At 33.9% G+C, this 24,242-nt stretch overlaps 1 protein-coding gene across 1 annotated transcript; it reads right to left on the reverse strand.

Annotated features, from left to right (window-relative positions):
- Positions 1–11,588: 11,588 nt before the first annotated feature.
- Positions 11,589–14,553, reverse strand: LOC123203618 (GDSL esterase/lipase At1g33811). Its single transcript, XM_044620058.1, has 5 exons — positions 14,280–14,553; positions 13,951–14,075; positions 13,572–13,820; positions 12,648–12,906; positions 11,589–11,944 (listed from the first exon to the last, which is right to left on the reverse strand). The coding sequence occupies exons 1-5, from the start codon at positions 14,542–14,544 to the stop codon at positions 11,727–11,729; spliced, it is 1,116 nt and encodes a 371-aa protein (XP_044475993.1). The 5' UTR covers positions 14,545–14,553; the 3' UTR covers positions 11,589–11,726.
- Positions 14,554–24,242: the final 9,689 nt, after the last annotated feature.

Raw genomic sequence — 24,242 nt, forward strand, 5'->3', positions numbered from 1 at the left:
ATATATGCAATGTGCGTTAGTCTATCTATATCACATGGACAGTACCTGAAGTAAAAGCAATCATCCAAATACACTTGAATGTTCCATTATTCAATGAAGGTGTTGATAAATGATGTCACCATAATAATAAAAGGAGGAGTAGGAGTTCCTCTCACTTGCTATGGTGAATATATTTTTGGCATATGCTGAGAGAGACGACTGCCAGTCTATATATTCATTCATTGCTTAACATTAACATGGTATGCCCATCAAGTTAATTAAATAAATCAATATTTAAGGTTAATTTGTAACGCTTTAATAGAGTTAATGTAATTAAAATAATTTAAATGTGTCATTGATTTGGGATTTCTTTACCATTATCTCACTTGGCCTAATTAAAAAAATTTAACAGATTGGTCCCAAGGAAAGACAAGAACAAACTAAACTCACCCAATCATAAAAAGGAGGGCAGCGAAATCTAAATGGCAAAGCCAAGACATCAAAATAATCACTTCTTGAGCTACCATCTAAGATGCTCCAAAGATGGGCCTCAAGAGGGATAAGAGAACTACACACAAACAAACAACGAAGAATAAACAAAAGTCTTGCCCTTCGAGAACAACATATTCAACATGTACATATCAAAAAAGTAGACAAGGTGCACTTGGATGCACTTAAGGGCACGAGAGAAAAGCATCTTCACAGAATTTCCTTTGCAGAAAAATACGTCTTAACATCCCTTCTTCTGCACAAACCAACGCGGCAACGGAGCCCAGATTACTTTCTGCAATTCCAGGAAGATTTTGGAGTAGACTGGCAGCGGGATCTGGCATTTAAAGAACTCTGGCAGCATGGAAAGCAGAACTGGACATAGTGAGGATTATACTTCAAAAAACCTGCAGAATCTGCTGCATAAATTCTAGCAGTTCTAAATTTGTGAGCAGATAAAATGCAAGAGGTGGAGAGCAACTTCCAGAATCCAAATCCAGAGAAGGCAGAGATGCAAAGATCCGGAGCATGTTGAACAGGCAAGACAGAGCAAATTCCAGCATCCAGGTGGGAAGGTAGGGGGCAGAGTCCAAGAGCAGGTTGCATAAAGTGCTCTGCAGAGACCAAAAAAGAAAGAGACTTGGTCGGACATTGGCGACAGAAACCAAATCTTGAAGACTGGGAACTTGGAAAGAAGCAGGCTGCAGGGGGAAGGTAGCATCACAGCACAAACTAACAACATGTTTCTGGAAATTTGGAAACTACCAGAAAAACTGAAGCTTTGAGTAAGAACCTGCAAAACAGAAAAAATGTTAGAAAAAAAACAAGAGCAAGACCATCATGATCGCTTGAAGATGTAATGCGAGAGTCCCTAGCTTCTAGCTATCTCCTCACTGCTACTTGGTAGGGAAATGCTAGAGAGCTTTGCACCTTTATCCCTCACAATTCTCTTAATATTTTCTTTGACTCTTTCCTTGGAGAGGCAATTTCTTGTGAATACTCTATTGTTTTTTTCTAGGTAGCACGGAAACGAAAATGTGGAAATGTGGAAACAGAAACGTGGAAACGTATTTTCTTAAAAAAGTAAGAAACGGAAACGTAGGGAAACGTGCAAATAAAAAAATATAGGGTTTTTTTTATAAATATGAAATTTTTATAAAAAATACAATAACCTATATTTTAATTAAAAAAATACAACAATTTATTTTTTCCAACCAATTTAAAATAACATATAACAAAATAATTTTATATCAAAAATAAATTACAAATTCAAGTTCTTGAAACATGTATGTATAAATTAAATTAATACTTATATATTCATCTTTTAAAATGAAAAATAAACATGTATATAAATCAATATATTTTATCAAAATATATTAAATGTTGTCCTATTTTCAAAGAGAATGAATGTTTCCAGCGATAATCTTGAGGACAAGCAGAAAGAAAATTTTGTTTCAAAGATGTTTTTTTATATTCTTTCATTTTTACCAATTCCTATAACATTCATTCTCTTTGAAAAACATACATTGTTCCATAATTAGCTTTTTTATGTTTTCTTGGTGAGTTTCTCTGCTAATATCCAGTATTATATATATGCTGCCAAAATTTACATTTTTTTTTGCTGGAACAAATTAATTTATTGAGACACCCAGCAGAAGAAGAAGACGCCCAGGACAGCAAAGAAGAGAAGAAGACGCCCAACAGATTGACGACAAAGGAGATTGACAGCAAAGAAGAGAAGATGCCCAGAAAACTATTACGCACAGGAAACTATTTTTTTTATTTACTTTCAAAATCCTATCAGAATCCATTTATGATACACTTTCAGAATCCTGGTATGCATAGGAAACTCTTTCTGTTAAAGAAACGCGTTTCCCTTTTATCTAAAATTATTGAAACGGCCCCGAAACGTTTCGTATCAGTTTCGGGCCGTTTCGGAAATCGAAACGTTTCGGATTCGTGGAAACGCACACTGCTATGCGTTTCCGTGCTTCTTAGGTTTTTTTCCTTCCATATTGCATAAATAGTTGCTCTAAGGATAAACTTCCCCATAATATGCTTTAGATTGTCTTCTTTCCAATCCAAGGCTATGTTCTCTATATAATCTTCCCAATCATGTTTACCGTAGTTCATGTCGTTGATCAACAAAATGTTTCTCCAAATTTGAAGACAATGATCACATTGGAAGAAGAGATGGTTTAAACTTTCCTTCTCGTTATTGCATAATACACAAGAAGCATCATTGGTGATTTCGATTCTTAATAATTTGTCCCTAGTAGTGAACCTTTGTTTAATGGAAAGCCAAAGAATTATAGCATGCCTAGGGATGAATTTTTCGTACCCAATAAAGCTAGCCCAATTAATCTCCCTTTCCTTGCTTCTAAGCTCATTCAAAGTTGATTTAATAGAAAAGTTGCCTTTGGGGCTAGGCAGCCACCAAATGCAGTCCCTTCCTCCTTTCGGATGGTCATTCATCACTACTTTGATATCCCTAAATTTCCTGTAATTGGTTAGCGGCCATTTCCACCTATTGTCCTCAATAATCACCTTTACTTTTGTATTTCTTTTGATACCAGATGCATAGATAAACCTATTCCCAAATCTTTCTATAAGGGGGCCAAAAGGATGCCAATTGTCCATCCATAAGAAAATGTGCTCCCCGTTACCAATGATATGCTTGATTTTATCTCTCAAGCTTCTCTCAACTTCAAAAGCTTCCTCCACCACCATTGGCTATTACTAAAAGGACAAAACTCCTATATACACTTTTCTTTGAGTCTTACTTTTTCCACCCACTTAGCCCAAATCGAGAAGGAATTCAAATTGATGAGATCCCAAAGATGCTTGGACATAACCGCTTTATTCCACTCATTGCCTTTCGTAAGGCCCAATCCACCTTTGGTCCACGGCAAGCAAACATCTTCCCGAGCAACCTTGGCTTTTTGGTGGTTAAGATCTTTACCACTCAAGAAGAAGGCCATAAGTTTGCCATTAATCTCCTTAAGGATTTTGGAGGGAAGGAAAAATGGAAGGCCCAATACACTCGCACACTAAATAGGATAGCCTTAATAAGCATCAATATTCCCGCATAAGACAAGGCTTTGCATTTCCAAGAATTAATCCTAGCAAGGATGTTGTCCACAAAGGGTTTACAATCTTTTTTTAAGAGTTTAGTAGAAGACATAGGAACACCCAAATATTTGAAAGGAATAGATCCTTCCTCATAGTTCAATATTTTTTTTAAATCTTCCCTTTCTTGAGCATTCACTCTAGAGAAATAAATATTGTTCTTTGAGTCATTAGCTTTTAGCATGAGCCACTTTTGGAAGAGGATCAATGCATCTTTTATGAGTCACAAAGAGTTTTCTTCTGCCTTACAAAATATGAAGGAGATCATCAACAAAGCATAAGTGGGTTATTTTATTTTCCTTACACTTCCAATGTTACTCAAAGCCTTTCTTAATTGCCTTTTCCTCAATTATTCTTGAGAGGAATTTCATAGCAATCACAAACAAATAAGGATAGATAGGGTCCCCTTGTCTAAGACCCCTCAAGCTCTTGAAAAAGCCCTCAAGCTCACCATTGATGCTTATTGTGAAAGCAAGAGTAGTTATGCATTCCTTTATCGATCTAAGAAACTTGGGGTGGATACCAATCTTTTCAAGAATAGCACCAACGAAGCTCTTATTTACATGTCATAAGCTTTCATAAGGTTTATTTTTATAGCACATTTCTTCAAGTTCTTAACATTTTTGTGGTAATTATGCAAGAGCTCACTACATAAAAAAATATTATCACCAATTCTTTTCCCCCCAACAAAGTATCATTGGGCTTTGTTAATGATTAAAGGGAGAATGATCTTCAATCTATTGGCCATGATCTTCGTGATATATTTATAGATTGTATTGCAACAAGATATTGGCCTAACGTCTTTGGCCCTCGAAGGGTTTTCGTACTTAGGCACAAGAGCAAGAATGGTGCGATTAACCTTACAAAGGAGCGAACCCAAAGTGAAAAAGAACTTTATAGTTTCAATCACATTCTCACCCACCACCTAAATAAGCACCAAACCCATTGGGTCTCAGAGCTTTGTTGTTATCCATGCCAAAAAGAGTATTCCTTATTTCTTCACTAGACATCTCCTTGATCATGTCTTGGGCAAAATCATGAGGGACCTCAAAATCAAGCAAATCCCCAATATTCCCATCAAAGTACTCCTTACAATGGCAAGAGAGAAGAATCTTAAAGGAAGACACCAATTCCTCCTTTATTTGCTTCTTGTCACTAGTGAAAGACCCATCTCAAAGAATAGACCATTTATGGTAATTCTGTTCCTTCTGCTCTTAATGCAATTAAAGAAGTAGATCATGTTTTGATCCCCCTCCTTAAGCCAATCAATTCTTGATTTTTGTCTCATTAACGATTCCTCCATCCAACTAAGTCTTCGATATTCTCTAGTTCTCTCTTTTTCTTCTTCCAAGAGGTCATCATCAAGAGGAGACCTTTGCAATTTCATTTGAGCACTATTAAGTCTTTCCCTTGCAATTTTAACACTTTCTGAGATGTTCCAAAATTCTTTTTTGTTAAGCTCTTTTAAGGACAATTTCACTTTTTTGAGCTTATTGACAAGACAATACATAGGGTTCCCATGAATTTTTTCTTTCCAAACCTTCTCCACCAATGGTAAGAATTTTTCATAATCCGCCCAAAAATTGAAGAATTTGAACGGGCTCTTTCTTTTTGCTGTATTATCACCTCTAAAAAGCGCACAAGGACAATGATATGAAAGACCACAAGGATGGAATAGTCCCATGGATCTAGGGAAGGAGTCAAGATAACTCTCATTCATGAAAATTCTATAAAGCTTACAAGCTATGCGGTTTTCCCCTTCGCTCATGCTGCTCCAAGTATAGAAGGTCCCATGAATCTTAGGTCCTCTAAATGGGCATCATTGCAACATATGTTAAGGTCCTCCTTACAAGCATCCCATCTAACTACCCCACCTAATTTTTCCTCCTTACTTTTTATAGCATTAAAGTCTCCTATAACCACCAATGGAGTTCCCTCAGAAGCCATTTTGTAGTGATTTATATCCTTCCATAGTTCTCTTCTTTCCATATACCTATTGTGGCCATACACAAAGGTAATAAAGGCCCTAGGCTATTCTACATCCCTCTCAATTTCACAATGGATACTTTGCTCCATTTTCTCAATAACGTTCACTCTAATTCTATTTATATTCCATGCCATCCAAATGAATTATTATGAATAAACTCCCAATTACCAAAGGTATTGCTCCTAATTTTCTCCACATTGTTGTCTCTAACTTCAATTTCCAATATATCACTTAAACCAATTTTATTTTTTGAAATTACCTCTTTTCGCTTTAGGGGATTGTTGAGGCCCCTAATATTTGATGATCCGGTATTAATCATGAGAATTACAGTGATTCGAGGACTCTCGGCTGCTCTTGTTAGGCCTCCCCTTTTGGTTCTTCCCCGATCTCTCTCCCATGGTTTCTTTGAGATCTTTTTCATCAACTTTAAGAAATTTGCCAAAGGGTTTCACATCTAGAGAAGTACCATCCTCCATTGAGTTCTTCACCTGACCTTCCCTATCGGTAATCTCCTTATTCTCACACTGATTTTCCTTTCCAGCATATTCTGTTTCAGTAGCTTCCTTCTACAAGCCTGAACAGTTACAATTCAGAGACTCACTTTTAGATCAGCCACAATGGTACTAATATTAGCAGGAACTGGGGGGTAATCTTCCACAAGCGCTGGATTGCCCCCTTGAGATAACACCTTCTTTAGGAGCTTTTGAGAATCTTCTGAAACCTACACAGTGCTTCTATCTCTAATATTTTCCTTTCCTGGGACAGTAGCCTCCTTTCCTTTCCTCTGAGCAGAACTAACTGACTGATTTCCATTAGCTGAACCAATGGTTTTACTACCTTCAGAGCTCGAAGAATCTTTCCCTTTATCTCCTTAGTCTTCTAAATTAGCAAGGGCAGCGAAACTATTGGTTACTTCATCAACCTTGTTGCATTGGCCTTCATCTTGCTTCCCTTTTCTCCAGGAAGCAACTGGAGCTTGGGATTGGCAGGTGTCTTTTGGCTTCTTTCTCCTTATTCTCAAGAGCAATTAAACAATTGTTTCTATGGTGGCCAAGCCTCTTGCACTAACAACAATATTTGGGCTTCCATTGATATTCAACTGTGACTGCCACCGTATCTCCATTGGGTAGCTTCAAATCAAATTCGCCCGAAAATCTCGCTGCCAAATCAAACTCAATACAGACTCTAGCAAATCCAATCTTAGAGGCTTCTTTAGTAACTTTGTCCATATAAAGTGGCTTCCCTAGAGCACTTGGAATGTAGCTCATTCCTTGAAAAGTCCACAGCTTAAGAGGCACACCAAATAACTTCACCCAACGTGGCATTCTTGTGAGAGAGTTTTGGGTTAAACTTAGGTTGGTTGTCCATTTTTCGATCACGAATGGTTTTCCGCCGATCATCCAGAAGCCTTCTTCAAGGATTTCTTCCATCAACGATTCATTTCCCAACTTGAACAAGAAACATCCCTACCCGTTTGCCATCAGTTCAACTTTCCTGAAATTTTTCTTATTGGATTCCAGATAGCTTTTCACATATGAGAAGGGTACTTTCGAATCCACAAAATATCGTACAAGCCAACATTCCCATTTTCCAGCCCCAAGCATAGCAATATCCAGCGGGGGAGTAGCTGAAATTTGGCCATTTTCATCCTTCTTCTATTCAACAAGAGGTTTAGAAGCCAAAACAGATTTGAAACCAGCTAGAGAGGCTACAAAAGCTGGAAACACCGACGATTAGTTAAAGGGGTGATCTGAGCCATAGGCAGCCACCCCAACCAAGGCGCTCACTTGTACTGGAAAGCAAGAGAGTCGACGCCCAACAAAATAAAACATAGCACTCACAAAAAAATAAATAAAATACCCAAAGAGGAGACTAAAGAAAGGCCCAAACCACAACACTCACAAAAGAAAACTCACCACTTAACCTTTAGCCCACCACCCAAACCCACGACGCAAGACCGAAACACCAGACCCAACCAAAAAGCCCACAACACTAAACACTCCACCTCAGACTCCACTCCAGCAGAGACACCTAGCTAAAATCCAGCTCAACATAGAAAAGTACCCGCCACCTCACCACTACTCACCCCAGAGAAAGAAGCTACCTTCGATAGAAAAGCACGACACCGATTCAAACAAAAAGAGCCTGCCAACGACCACTGCACACCACTAGACCAAAAGAGAGCACACCACTAACCAGGGAGAGGCAAGGAAAAGAGGGAACCCACCCTTACACCAAAAAAAGAAGAGTAGGAACAACCACGAAGGAAGGAAAGAAAACAAGAAAAGAGGACACACGAGACAAAAGGCCAACGACCAGGGGAGGCCGGACCAAGAAACCATAACCCAAGAGGGGCACCTGATGGACACACACAAAAATCTTCTTAAAATGACCCTTTTTAGAAGTCTTTCAAGGGAGACACAGACCGCATGGTATAATTTGGTAGTTTAACATTAATTAAGGTAAGATTTAGATAAAGCTCTTGGTATGGTTCTTCCTATAAATTGAAAATTTTTTATTATTAATAAAGGAGATTATTAATAAAGGAAATGTCAAACTCACATGAAGAGCACCAAAAGCCATTCCCCTGTATTTTGACTTGAGATTCAATTAGACAAACATTCTTCCTATTTAGTCCATTGAGAAAAGTTAAGATGAAGATTAAGGTTAGAGTCAACAAAAAAAATGGCTCTAGGCTACAAAGGTTCATAGACAACTGATGACACACCCATATAAGAAAAACCATAATGACGAACAACACTCCTATCAAGTTAAGAAAATGACAAGTATAATGGCAAATAGACACAAACCACTTACCAACAAGCATCTCCTCTTCCATGGAGGACCCAGTCCATTAGATCTAAAAGGAAAATTTTAAGGAAAACTTATGAAGCATATACAGATTAAGTCAAGAAAGAAACTTTATGTGATGCATACAAATTAGTTCATTTTTCCCCGCCTTTTATAGCTAAAAAACAAAAAAACTGAAGGATAATCCATCCTATCTATTTTATTTTATTCACAATCACATGTCGGTAATATCAAGATGTAATAGTGAATGTCCAATTATATTTTATAAGTGAAACGATAAAATAGACACATAACTCAAAATATACAGAATCACAATAATGTTAATTTACATAATCTAAAAGATATGGTGAGATCTTTATGTGATAAAAGATTCTTAAAGTTCTTAAAGTTCATTTTATAATCCAAGAATTGAGAACAATTTTTGTAAGAGTCAAAAAGTCTTCCCTTAAAATTAACTCTCGAGTATGATTAGATATGATGACTACCAAATAATAACTAAACAATATTCTAGGTTAAAGAACCAAATCCTGAGAAGAATGATTTACCTTCTACAAGTATTAAAGCAAGATAAAAAAACCATTCAAATCATGATTCCGTGATAAACGGATGCCTCGATTTTATGGGTCCTAGCCGACTAAAATCCTATTCAAAGTATAGGCATATGTAGGAATGACTAGCAATTAGGTAACTCCTATTTGATAGTCTACAAAGTGAAAAAGTCTCTTCAAGTCCAGATCATAATTGTAATCTTCCTTAAAAATGGAACCCACTTGAATTCTTTGACAAAACATCCTCATAACACTTAGCCAGTAGGACATTAACATTCCCCATAAACAAGATACCATTGATAAAAAACAAGTGAGCATGGAAGCGGTGTAACAGTTGGTACAAACCCTTTTTTTATTCCTTCTAGTAAATAGTGTGCGTTATTTTGTCCCTAATGACACAGTACTCAGTAGCAAATTCCACAACAACGTTGTTATCCTTAGTTATTTTGGAGATATTGACTAAATTTTTGGCTATATGAGACATAGAGAGAACATTTTTTAAATGTAAAGCTTTTCAAAATGAGTAACTAGGCAAAACAGTATGTCCAATGAAGGATATGAGAAGATGCCAACATGTAGATGATCTAAACCCTGATATGAGGTAGCAACTGAGAGTTGAGACAAGTCTGACGTGACGTGGTCTGTTGCTTTAAAGTGCATGTACCAGACTTTGTCTTGGATGGTTGTAGGTGTTGCAATGAGGGTTGCAGGGTTGATCTAGGGTAAGGTTTGAGTGTAATTTGAGTCTGAAGGATGTTGTTGTGTTATGTAGGCTTGAGTATATGTATGTGTTTGGGATAAAAGTAATTGGGACATATGCTGGTGAAGGTGTTGATTGGTGCAATTGATTGGGTAACCTGAGGAATTGTTGAGGTAGGTTTGTGTTGGAGTTTTGGGTTGATAACTTGGTGCATATGATGGGGTGTAGATATTTGGTGTTGTGTACTGGTTTGGGTCCAAAGGTGATTGTGTTTGTTGAGTGATAGGTGCTCCAGGTTGTCCAATGGAATGATAAAATTGAAGAGTGGCTGTGAGTATACTGTAGGCTTATTGAACATTTGAAAGCGCTGGTGTGCCACGTGTCTGGGTTTTCCACATACTTGGCAAATTATCTTTCCTATACCATACCCTCTACCCTTGCCTCTAAGGTTGATGTATTGAAAATTTTGGTCAGGTAAGAGGTTGTAGGATAAGTAGGTACTTTGGACAGAATTTGTTGGGACTGGAAACAGTCCAAGGGTAACAGGATTTCTATGCTGGTTGTTGTGTATAAGTGGGAATTATAAGTGTCATGTGGTTGAGGAAAATTAGGAGTATTAGGTATTTTTTCAGAAAATTAAGCTTGCTTTTCTAGACTCACGATATTAACAAATCCCCACTGGAACTCCATGGCAATAACATAATTGACTATTTTTTAGGATTTTTCTACCCTTAGCTCATTCTTTTGTAACAAAAATTGTGCCTCTTAAAGTGAGAGAGCATCAACTTTGGATTCCAAACCCCTAGTGGAGAACTTGAGTGACAAAAACTTTATATATAAAAAAATATAAATTTAAGTCTTTTCTGATAATATATCAATATTAAATTCTTGTTTTACTTAAGTTAATAGTTATAAGATCGATATGATTGATTTGATCTCAATATGATGGTCCAACTCGAGTGGGTTCCTCTTTACCAAAAAAAAAACTTTAAATTCCAAATTGTAGATACAAATTTACTGTCAAAGATTACACTGAACATATTTCCTAATATAGAACTTAATAACCAACTAACTAACAATTTATCAATTTATTTCCGTATCAAATACTCAGGATTAGGTTTTCTGTGGATGATAGAAGCATCAGTAACTCCTTTGAAACTGTATACATGGAGGAGGACAGGGGACAATGCCAATAAGGTGTTTTTTTAGGTCATGTGCTTTGACAGTGAATAGAACTTGTGATTTCAAGAACCTATAATTAGCTCTTATAAGTTTGGGTTTGATTGATTAAAGGTTTGAGATAAGAGTCAGTGAACAAAGTGTTTGATTTTGTGCGTCAATGGTCGGATCTAGAAGATTGATGAAAGAATTAATTTGAGTACTCAATGAAGCTCTCTCATCAACCACGAGATCGACGCCAGTCATCTCTAATTTTGATACCATGAGCAGCAAGAGGATCAACCGAAAAATTAAAATCAGGAACAATAAGATTTAAAATCACAAAGAATGAAATATGTAGAAGCTAGGGTTTATAGAGAGAAAACTGACCGAGAGAGTTCTGCATAAAATAAGAGAATAACGTTTGAGTGCCTTTGATATTTAACGGCAACTCAAACTGTCATAACAGAGCAGTGTCTTTAACAGAAAACATAAAAAATGCAATACTAACTCTCGATAAATCCTTTTTCTCCAGTGGAAATTACATTGACAGTGTCTTTTCGATTTGATCTCAAACTTCTTTCTCTTGTTAGTAAATTTCTAAGTAGCTGATCAGAATTTTTTAACATTCCTCACTTAAACATATGTGTGTATAATACATAACCTCGCGTTAATCTTTTTAGTTATTGGCTTTGAGTATAGCTGTGTCAACCCTTGGTGAAATAATTGAGATGAAGAAAGAGGAAACTTTTGCAAACATTTAAGTAGAAATTTCAGAAGCCATTCATTGTCAATAAACGATGAAATAATCTTTTATTCATTCCATATGTTGATCCGACACAAACAACAAACAATTCGAGAAACAAGAATTTTTTTCTTTGCTGCACCTTCAATTCCGAGAAGCCCAAGAGCACTAATGAATTAGCTAGAGACTTGCCAATTGCTGAATGTTGATTGGATAAGTGTATGATTGAGTAGAATACGTTGCTCTAGCTAATAAATTGTTAGCCATTTCAGAGGGATGAAAAGCATCCCAAAACAAGTACTTTCTGCGATCAGCACAAGGTTGTTGAAGAGGAAGACAAGTAATTTGCCCATTGTTCCTACCTACTCCACAGCATCCCTTGTCTATCACTTCAAATCCTGCAAATTATCATTTAAAAATCTCCAAACATTTAATATAAAAATAGGTAAGACAAGAATATATAAAGATTGCTCCAAAATGTACCAAAGACAAGTTCTATCTTTGTTGTTTCAAGATACTCTTAAAAGGTCATGCATGTCCTCAAGTGGGATAAACCTAGGAGTGCCAGAAAACACAACGGTCTGCTACCCAAAACAAAATATGCTCTTACGCGAAGGTACAGAGATCTTCCTCTAGTATTGGAGACAAGTGGTTGAATAACTAAAGTTTTTTTTTATTTAGCATATGATTTATATCTTTCTTTGAATAATTTTGAATTAATAATAAATTAACAATTAATCATATAATGACAATCATCTATGAATTCAATTATCTACTCAAAAGTGTATACACATAAAATTACTATAATTACAAAGGACTGAGTATGAGTGCATGGTGGATTTTGCCTCCTTTATGCGGGGATACCGGCCCCAATCCCTAGACACCAAATTCTGTGGATGGGGTGATTTGTGAGGGTTAAGTTTAATGTCCAGAGACAGGGACACAGTATTAATTCTAATCCAAACAAAATTTTTTAGCAAACAATCATATTGAGTTTAAAGACTAAAACAGGATTAGGCAAGATAGATTATGTTATTGCTGACTAGTTTATGTTAATAAAAAAAAAATGAAACATATGAAAAAGTAGTAGAATATTATTACCATAAGTAGATCCATTCAAATATAGATCGTTGGAGCTTTGGAAGGAATCAATTAAAATGAACTTTGCTCCAGGAAGCTGACCACCATTAAATTGATCAACCAGCTTGCGGAGGCCTGAGTTGAAGAAAGAAATGGCCTTGTTGATATTCTCATTGCATCTGGTGTTGTTACCATTGAATCGTGCTAGCTCATACGGTATGCAACCGATTGGTCCAACTAATGTCACAATTACTTTCCGAGCCCCCAAGTTATACAATTGCTGAATAATAACAAATTCAAGTAACTTCATATCAGGTTCAGAACATGATACGATTGACACTCAATTGATCTAAGTTTAGTTTAAGAATGAATATTTTATGTATGAATCACTTATAACCTAATAACATTGTTTGTTCTTCATTAATTAATCTTCATTTGCTTCCTTTATATTTTTTATTAAAATACATGTGTGAATTCAGTATTTAATTTTTAATTTCTATCATAAATCTCTTCTCCAAGTAGAAGTATAGTTTTAACCTTCTATAAACTTTATAAATAAAATGAAGGGTTAATGACAATGGTCTCCCTAAAATTTGATTGACTATCAAAAAGTCCTTCTGAGGTTTGTAAAATAATGAAAATGCATTTGCTTACTATGAATTTTAGATATTAATTAAAATAAAAAAAAATAGTAATTATGTTTTCATAACCAAAAAAAAAACAAAAAGCTACGAATTTAGACTAAGGTCTCTGCCATTAAAAAAAAAAAAGAAAAAAACCTCTATACACCCACTAACTTAATCACATAATTTCTTAAAAATAATTTACTCAAATTATTTTTTAAGAATTTTAATTGCAAAATCCTATTATTATGAGTCTTCTTAAATTTGTCGATGTTTTCTCTTGTGGTGGAAAATTATCTAGAGCTGAAAGACATAAACTAACCGTTAATTGGCGGGTGTAATCATTTAGAAGTAAACCAGCGAAAGCTTTGGGAGTATAAGCTGAATGAGATGAATAGAAATCAGTCATAAAATAATTGTTAAGATAGTCGTTACTTCCCATTCCGCTGTAAAATATGCATTTGCTGAGATAGCTGTTGAGTGCATTTGCGTCTCCTCTGTAAAACCTCCTCATTTGAATCACTGTTTCTGCAAAATCAGCTACTTGCTGGTTCATGGAAGTGTGATCACCCTATCAAATTCAACAAACGTTAATTTATCACAATATAAGAGACTAATATAATATAAATTTCTTAACAATCTAGAACGCTCGCGCCTAAATAAATTATAAAATTAATAGGGTTTCTTTATCATCAAAGTACCAAATTGTTGCCTGTAACATCAAGAATGCCAGCTGCTCCAGATGCATAATTCACTCCCCTCAACAATGATGGGCCCCGAGTTCTTGAATACGGTGGAATGTAAAATGGGAATCCCAAGAGTTGAGCTGCAAAATATTAGGTGGGTTAGGAAAACATTCACAGCAGGGAAAATGTGTTTTGGTGACAGAGTCATCTTTTTTCAAAATAGTGTTGCAATAAGCAATCACGAAAAAATTAAAAAATAAAACCAATAAAAAGTAAAAATTAATCGTACAAAAATAAAAGATAAAACTTTAGAAGAAAATCTATTTTGTTAGTAGTGTATATACCGAGCGCATCGACATAAGTTCGGCCATTGGTGAATCGACCAGTAGTACCCTGAGGAAAGTCGATGCCATAAGGTCTATAATTAGCCCTAGCGAGTGTGAGTATCCTGTTGTTGTTTCCATTATCCACCAACGAGTCTCCAAAGATGAAGAAACAAGGCACTTGGAGCCCCTGTGGCTGTGGCTGTGGCAACTGTGACCAAACCCTACATGATAACCACCCAAAAACCAAACATATCCATAAAAATTCCTCTCTAATTCTCATCATTTTTTTGAGTAAATATTTTGGAATGAAACCGCCATCCATGAATGTACATTTATAGCATTGCTGCTTCGATTGGTTGGTGTGGGTTAGATTGCTATTATGGAAATCATGTTGCGAGCCATATGCCTTTAAAAATAAAGTTGATTTGGGATAAATGATAAGATGTCTTTTGAGTAAACTAGCTGAAGCTTTTAGCTGTTATTCATGAGTTTTTGTATTGAAGCAGCGGTGATGGAACTTGCTAGAATTCTCGTGAATATACAAGTTGCTGGCTACAAATCATTTCTTCTGTGATAAATGCCACTGTTCATTCATAAATGTGTATACGTACTAGTGATGGCTCAGTAATAAAAGCATAGATTAAGAACTATTGCGTATAACATCGAATCAACTTTTTGTTTATCTATTAAATTGTTTTTTACTATTGTTAATTATCTGCATAAACCTTTATTTGTTTTATGCAAGTATACAACTAAGACTACCCTATGCAATGTTGTACGTAGATTCAGTTACAATCAAATGATGCCCAATTGCCCAAGTGTATAGTGTAATTTTTGGAAGTTTGGCAAGATGGTTATGATAAAATGGGTTATAATTTCATTTCCCTGTAGAAAATTGCTTTGAATTAGATTTTTTTGTTCAAAATGCCTTTTAAAAAAATTAAAAACTCTTCAAAATGTTCCAATGGATAATTTGATAAGTAAAAGTGGAGGTACCCAAACAGTAAAAAGGGTATAAGCTCAAAAATTGTTAATATTTACCTGGTACAATCAATAGAACTGGGTTTTCACCTGCTTTCTACATAAAGTAGAGGAGATAGTTTTAAGTTATTTTATAGAATGAAAAAGAAATAAATCCTTTGACAATTGCTTGGATGACTTCCCAAAGAACTTGGTTATAGCAATAATATCAAACTAGCCGTAATAATAGTAATAATATAAACCAAAATTAACATTAACTTGATTAATTCCAGGTTTTTCTTTTAATAGAAGAAATATTTTATTCATTGAAATTAATTTTGTTATAATTTTTGAAAAATTATATTAAATGACTTTATTTAAAAGCAAAAATTGAGAATTAATACATGGGGATGTTAAAATTGTTGCCACAAAAAGCAATTTGATTTACAAAATTACCACACAAATCAACGTCTAAACATTTCTACCATAAATTGAGAAGAATTCCAAAAATACCCCTTGTTTGACCATCTAGTGTTAGCAATTACTGTTTACGTCTGAGCATTGACCTCATTATTGTTCATGCATCAAACTGAAACTGAAGCCCAAGAGTTTCTGACCCTTAGCAAGAATTTGCATTTTAAGCAACCAAATGCACACCCTTCAAGCATCCTTTCAACCCTTCAAGCATTTTCAAGCAACCAACCACCCATCATCGATTTGTGAGGAACCTTGCTTTTGTGACGATTTGATTGAAGTCTTCACTAATCAAAGTTGACGATGATGCCAAAAGGTTGATCAATCAAAGCCAACAACGATGCCAAAGCCTTCACCCATCATCGTTGACGACGATGATGATGCAACATTTAGGATTGGCAGTGAATGATGCAATGACAAGACAACAAGTGAGTTTCTTTGCTGGTTTTCAACAAGTTGAATGGATTTATGTTTATGGGCATGTTGAATGGATTGTTTTTTATAGATTTGTTGAATAAATTGTTGTTTATGGATTGTTGTGTTGGATGAGCATGTTTTAAAACTACGTTGTTGTAGTTTAGAGAAGAACAAGTTAGTGACCTCGCCAAGGGTCACTAACCCGACCTGAGTAGAAATTTTTTCATGATTATGCAGAAATTTCCGCTCAAGGTTTGTTATATTTTGAATTTTGTAGAAAAATGAGATTTGATTTATATTTTTGAGTATGATTGAGAATAATTTTAGTTGACATTTTGGGATTTATTTGGAAGAAAAGGTTGGCGAGGTTGCCAACCATTTCTTGCCTACCTTGCCAACCTTTTTTTTACCTTGGTATAATTGTTATTATATGTTTTATGGACCTTATGCCAATGTAATCACTGACTTGGTTAATTATTCAGGGATATGTGATCAACTACTAAGAGGAGGCATACAAGTTCTATGAGACATTCAAATTTTAAGTAGACATGACGCTTCTAATGAAGATAAACATTGTGACCGTCATAAGAGAGAAACTCACATTGACTTATAAAGCCTAATTTAGGACAATCTGTTTTAAGCTCTTATTAGATTTGGAGGAGACAAGGTTTAGTGTTATTTTTATGCATGCAGTGTTAAAGTCTGATTCATTCCTATTGAGTTTGTGTTATCATTGGTTTGATCTTCGAGCATGACACAGAGATATCCAACTATGTTGATTATGCGAAGCAACCTTGATTGTAAGAGGAATATTTCTCCAGTATTCGCAAGTCATTAGCATATCTAGATATCAAGAATGCAATTGAGGTACAAATTTGGGGAGACAACAACAAGGATGCTATGAAGATTACAACATTGTATTTAGCGATTTTAGGAATATTAAAGGTGAACAATAGAAATGTCATATATGATTTTTTTTTTTTTGGTATTTAGTCGATACCCATAGGGTTTGGTGTCAAGGAACAAGACAATAAATTATATATAGTAAGGCATACATAGTAAATATGATTTCTAGCCATCTTATAGGAGGTTGATCCTTATAGCTAATTACAATGTTATGGGATTCTTCATTGCATTCCAAGTAAGAATCACATAATCCATTAAGTTAAAATTCATATACACGATTGTAAATATTAACCATAAATGTTGTTTATGGTACAGTATTAGATTTACAAGATGACTGTAAACTTATCATCTTATGTCAGTCTTCAAGCAATTGATTGGGTTTGTCGTATGCTAAATTTAAGAATTGTTGTACTGCCGACCTGGGATGACATTGGAACAATTTGGGACGCTCCTTTAATAAGTTGATCATTCATACATTTCTATCTACTTGTTTGATCTTCCATTTGTTTAATTCTTACAAATTTTTAGAATGTAATTCTTACAAAATAATCTTTATATATGCTTAGTTTTTTTTAATTATGTACACATGTTACCTTTTATATGTTAATTACAAAAACCATGTTGAGCTTCAAGCATTACGTTCACCATCAATGCAATGATTGAATTATGACATTCAGAAATTATGACCAAGTTTGGAACATTGTTGATGCACATAAGTAGGTATGTCAAGAAAGGAGTCCACATATTCATTCCCTTCTTATGGCTAATACTGAAGGCTAGTGGATAAATTTGATTAGTCTTTCATCACAACAATAAAAAAAGGCCTAAGGTACTTTTCTTTTAAATATGAAACAACAATGCAAATGATTGGACAACAAAATTGTTGAAATCTTCTGATTGAACAACCTAAAAACATGAAGAAAAACTAAAACCCATTTTCCCTATTGATATTAATACGTGTCATAGTTCTTAGATTCTTGAGCTGCAAATTATGAGAATGCTCAAGTAATATCATGAAAGACTCATTAAGAGATTTTCGTAATGCATTTAGTGCATATGTCTTGACATATCTATCTTGTACTTACCTGTCATGTGGGAAATAGTTTCCTTCTGTCGATAAATTTAATCAACCACAAATATTGATTTAAGAATGTTTCCTAATGCCTCTACATTAGTCTGCATATAGTATGACAAAATTTGATCCCACGAACAAGTTTGTGCCTCATACAAATGTCGGATGATCCTCTCTTTCTTTCTTCTAAACATCTTCAATTTGTTGATTATCTTTTTCTTCAATTTGTTGATTATCTTTTTCTTCAATTAGACTCTCAGTAATATAGTGTTTTATTGATCCTCGTAAACTTCTTGGTATGACCATCACATACTCAAGATTATCATTGTTCAACAATCTCAATTGGATCCATTGATGCATCTCTTGGGATAAATACATAGACATTTGACTAACTTCGATCGATATTGAGACGATAGCTTATTTTCATTACAAATCCTTTAGAATCAATACTTATGTCAATGCAGATCGGTCTCTCATTTCTACTGATATATCTCATCACATTGTTGTCACTTGAAGTCCATTACGTTTTATAACGAATCTTAAATGCATCTTTTTCTATTTTTAGCTTAAACTAAACTTGAAACATTAAGCAAATAACTCGAATAACTAATTGGTATTCCTAGGTCTAGAAGAACGAGTTGGCAAGATCGCCTATCCTTAAAGACCTTGCCAACTAGTTTCTTATATTGTTTTTTTATCTAGAAGTGAATTGGATCTTTGTCAACTTATTCCCAGCTTAAATATTAATACTCCGACTACATTATATCAACAACAAACAGTATAACAATATGAAATCATAACATTAAACAACAGTAAATTATATTTTGCATGAAATCACAACATTAATCTAGCATACATTTTTTTATTTTCAATTTGCTAAAAAAGAAAAGACATAACATAATAGGTATGGATCAACACTAACTTGAATTTGGATTATTTTCTTGTAAGATTTTTTGAAGATATGTGATTTTTGGTGTGCAAAGGCTTGCTTGTGTTTATAAGGTTGAAGATCATGTTAATTTAGGTATTCAGCAAACTTTATGGTATAAATGTTTAGTTTTTTAAAATCATGGTATATTTGTATAGGCAGATCAATTTTGTGGCAAAAATTTTAATATCCCAAAAATTTTTTTCTTTCCACAAATATCAGTACTTCTTCACTGTTCATAGATATTTTCACAAAAATGCCCTGGAACTTTAGTACAAAAACCCTTTTACCAACTATTTCACATCTATTTTAACACGTCTTTTACTTGAAAACACTAAAATATATGAGTTGTTTCCACAAGATTCACATAAAAGAAAATCAATTTGAGAGTATATCTATGAAGAGAGTTTTTTAAAATTTACATTCTATGCAACCAATTATTTTATTGTTTGATAGTTGAGAGAAATGAGCTTTGTACTTGAATTTAAAAGTATTTTGTGATAAATATTTGTGTGTAGTGGAGAAGTGATACTCATTGATAGATAGTGTAAACAGTGTCTGTAACACCCTACTTCAGGTATTTATCCTAAATGGTCAAAGTACTGAATGACAAGTCACCCAATTTTAATTATTATAAAAATATAGTGTTAATGTAAATTAATGAACGAACATCATGCAGTTGTTATTAATGAAAAACATGCCAAAAAGTCTCTTTACATAAATAATCCAAAAACAATATTATTAATCTCAATTTGCACTGAATCAAATAAATCCAGATCAAATGCAAAATAAAATGTCAAGACAACTATAGTTGAGTACACAGCTCAGCATGCTAATCCACTTGTCTCCACGTTGTTTCTTCTACTTGCAAAACCAAGAAAATGTGAGTTATAACTCTTAATAGGAATTCATAATACATTTGGTGTTCTTTATGAATATCCTCAACAAAGTCATACCATCGTATGTGTCCCAAACACATCAAATCAAGCACCCATCTCAAGTGACTCTTTTGCCCTCATGTCAAAATGGGCATCCATCTTGGATACCTCTTACATCCATGCACATCGAATTGGACACTCATATCAAGTGTCTCTTATCTCTATAATCGGGATAGACACCTATCTTAGGTGTTGTTTACCTCCCTCGCAGAAATGGCTTAAAGGGACGCTTGTCTCTTATGTTGCTTACATTATCATTACCTATCGAGTTAACTATAATTTCACTATTAGGAACCAAGACGTCTCATCATTTGGCTTGTGTATTATTAAGACTAAGACGTTTCATCAATTGGCCTGCAACACGACTGGTAACAATTTATGTACATAATTATGGCTATGTTTTCGAATCTGATCATTTTTGAACCCTTACAGTCAACTAACTTGTCCCCATGTTTGTAAATAAAGCAAAAGTTACTTCCCAAGGTTTTGACACGAGCATGACACGTTCGGGCATGGGTGTGCCAAAGATTTGTTTTGTATAAGCCTGTTTTTGACTTGCACCATCAAGCATTCTAGGCACACGAGTGCACCACAAGCAACATAGATATGCCATAAGTGATATGGGTGCACCACAAGCATATGGGTGTGCCATAGGTGGCATAGGTACTCCACAGGAAGCATACGTATGCCAAGGGTGGTATAAGTGCATCTCAGACTATGTAGTTGTGCTCGCTACAAGTCGAGCATCATGTGCAAGCTTGGCATACACACTGCACACTTGACAATTAAATGCATGCCCAACATGCACGCTACACATAGGCCTACTGTGCGAATTGCACACTTGACATCCATGCGTACCCCCGACATTCATGAGCTACATGTTTAGCCCTTCGCGGTATCAAGTGACAACCCAACCTATACACGGGTGATGTCTACAACATTGCACTCCTACAAATTTTTGGTTTGGAACAAACACAATTACAAATTCTAAGGTTAACACACATACGACCTAATCTAGAAAATAATCATCCCAACCCACGTATCAATTTAACAAGCTTTTTTTTGTAAACAACATATGACTACCCAATTCTCGATTTCTACAAGTAACTCCCTAAAATACGATATGTAAATCAAAGAAATGGTAAAGAATGCCTACCTCTCCTCCAATGAAATGTGAGTCTTCACATGGCTATGGATTTCCAATGATCTCCTTCCCTTCATAACACCTGAAGCTCTCGACTTTCTCCCTGGTTTGCTTTGTGTGTGTTGTATTTTATGGAAAAAAAAAGTTAGTTTCTCTTCAAAGCATGATTGGCCTCTTAAATAAAGTGCAGAGATCAGGCAAGGCCAAATCATGCATATACAAACACTACAATCATGGGATCACAATTTCAACTCCCATAACATTGAGCATAAAAACCATTATGCCCCTGTGAAATCACTCGAGTGTATAAATTTCTGTGTACGAACACACACAAAATAATAATTTACTAATAGAGCAATAATTAGAGCATCAAATTGAAAGAAAATTACCAAAATGCCCTTCACACATATCAAAGGATATTACAGAGTGGATTCTCAATTATTACATCTGAAAAGTGTTATTTAATGTAATTTCTCAATAATTTTCATTGAAGGAGGAAACATCTTGGGCAATAATTTGACTTTGCTTTTTTAAAAAGGGTGATATAAGTAACTTTATTAACCATATAAATTTCTATTAAATTAAATCAAAATTATATTTATGCTAAAAAATCTTGGCCCTTGATTGAAAATTGATTTAGTAATTGCTTATGTAGTTTAATGGCATATTATTATAGAAATTATTAAATTTAGCTCCTTAAAGTTTAAAGAAAAAAAGAAGAAGAAGAAGAAAGTAAGGGAATTTGAATCGACTTTTAATTGATAACAAAAATGTTTTCATTGTTATCAGTTCAAATTTTTTTCTTACGAATTGAGAACACAAAATTAAATATATTTTCTTTTTTCTTAAATAAAAACACTAAATTCAAAATTGATCACCACTTAAAGCTTATAATCCCTTATACAATGAAAATTAATAACAATTGTGATACCAGTTTCCATGATATTAAGAAAAACTTCAAATGACTAATAATCCTAAGGGAAAATAAATATGATTATTTAAAACTTTTTAACGAAATAAAAACCTTGAATAAATTTTCAATCAATCACAATTTTACAACAATTTCAACAAAGATATTCAAATTGAATTAATATCCAACAAATTTACTCAAACAATCAAACATAGATAATATTCAAAAATTTATCAAAAACATATAATATAAATATAATGCATAAAGTAAAGAGAATAAGGAAAAAAATATTCAAGATTTATAGTGGTTCGGAGTTTCCTCTTTCAAGTCTCCTATATCCACTTTTTCAAGTAATCTTCTTGAAGTTCTACTAGTAAAAAATTCCCTTTTTATAATAGTTCTTTACGATTTTGCCCACGTCCACTAGTTGTTCCAGGATTACTCCCAACTTAATAATTATCCAGGATATTGCCCACTACAATAGTTATCTAGGATTTCTTCCAAGTGTTTGAATATAAAAAATAATGTTTGTGAATGTCTCTACAAGGCTAATACAAGAAAATGAGCACAAATGCTTCAGACATGAAGAGACAAGCAAGGGACTGGCAGAGGAATGGGTGTCCCAATCATGGGAATAAACGCTCTTTTTTTGAGAATAGGTGTCCTTATTCATTTGGCAAAAATTCTCAAGAACTCCAAATTTGCAAGGATGAGCATGGGATGAGTAAAGGAACTTGCATCTCATAATTGGGGATGAGAGTCTCATGTCTGAAAATTGAAAGACATAAATTTCACTAATCTTTCGATCATCAGAATTTTATGTCATAGACTTAATTAGCTCAATAAATATTAATTAATAACTTTAAACTTAGTTTTCATATAATCAAAATATCTAGGGGTCCAACAATCTTCCTCTTATTAATTGATGACAAAACTTAAGTTTAAGTATTGAAAAAAATAATTTAAAATTTTGAAAAACTTTAGAAAATATTTAGAACTCCCTCTTACTTAAAAAAACTCCCTATCACTGTAACAATATAATTAAAAAAAAAAAACTCTCCTTTTTTTTATTTTTATTTTATAAACCCATTTAAACTTAACCAGTCTCTCTCCTTTTTTGTCATAAATCAAAAACAATAATAAAGGAAAGATAAATTAAAGCTTTTTTTTCTTTTTAATTTGATTTTCAATATAAGACTAAAATATACCAATTTGAAAACTTTCTTCCCCTTAGCCAATGTTTATATGCTCCCCTTTACTTTAACAAAAATATTTACCAAGTTTTGGTGTTAAAATAAATTCATATGATAAGGTTTTGGAAAACTTTTGGCATAGTATCTCTTATATTTTTGATAAATCTCTTTTCTAGTTAACAATAAATACACTTCAATATATGCATCTACACCATCCAAACTTTTTTCCTACCCTAAGCTACAAATCACCTTAAGCAATTACCTTAATATCAATATCACATCACATAAAACATTATTCAACATCATCAACCAATTCAATATCCAAAATAAGGCATTAAAACAATTTTCATCTTCATTCAACCTTAGAACTATTTAGCAAACATTAAATCCAAAAGAATATCATATATCCAAAAACTATTCAATCAATCATCATCAATAAATATATCTTCTCATGTCAATAAAATTCAAAATATATAATTTAAACTCAAAACATCATCAAGATAATCAATAGAAATATTCAAGGAAAATATCAAAAGCATTATCAATATGTTAGAAGCTATGTCAACTAGGTATCTATACCAATTTTCAAAATTGATACCTAGACATTAATATCATCCATAAATATGAACAATGATAATTGACTAAATAAGCATGAGAATATGTTTGAGTAACAAAAAGAACATATTCCTCATAATGTTATGATATGCAATATGAGTAAAAGACAATGAAATGTATGGAAGGGTGTACAGGTAGAAACATAAATTTGTGAAACCTTTAGCATTTTACATAAAGTTGTTGATATAAGATTTTTGAAGAAATTCGAAGTTAAAACCATGCAATGAGACAAATGAATTATGCATCAAGTCAAAACACCTCAAAATACAAATCTTGGATATTTTGATCCATTTTGAGGAGAATTTATGTAAATCGAGTCATGATCAATTTTGAACACAAGTTTGGATCAATTCAATTCGATTTTGCAATAAGCATTAAACACAATTATGCACCTAAACTTATATCAAACATCACAAATTCATAT

The sequence above is a fragment of the Mangifera indica genome, chromosome 19, assembly GCF_011075055.1.
Source record: "Mangifera indica cultivar Alphonso chromosome 19, CATAS_Mindica_2.1, whole genome shotgun sequence".
NCBI classification, from domain to species: Eukaryota; Viridiplantae; Streptophyta; class Magnoliopsida; order Sapindales; family Anacardiaceae; genus Mangifera; species Mangifera indica.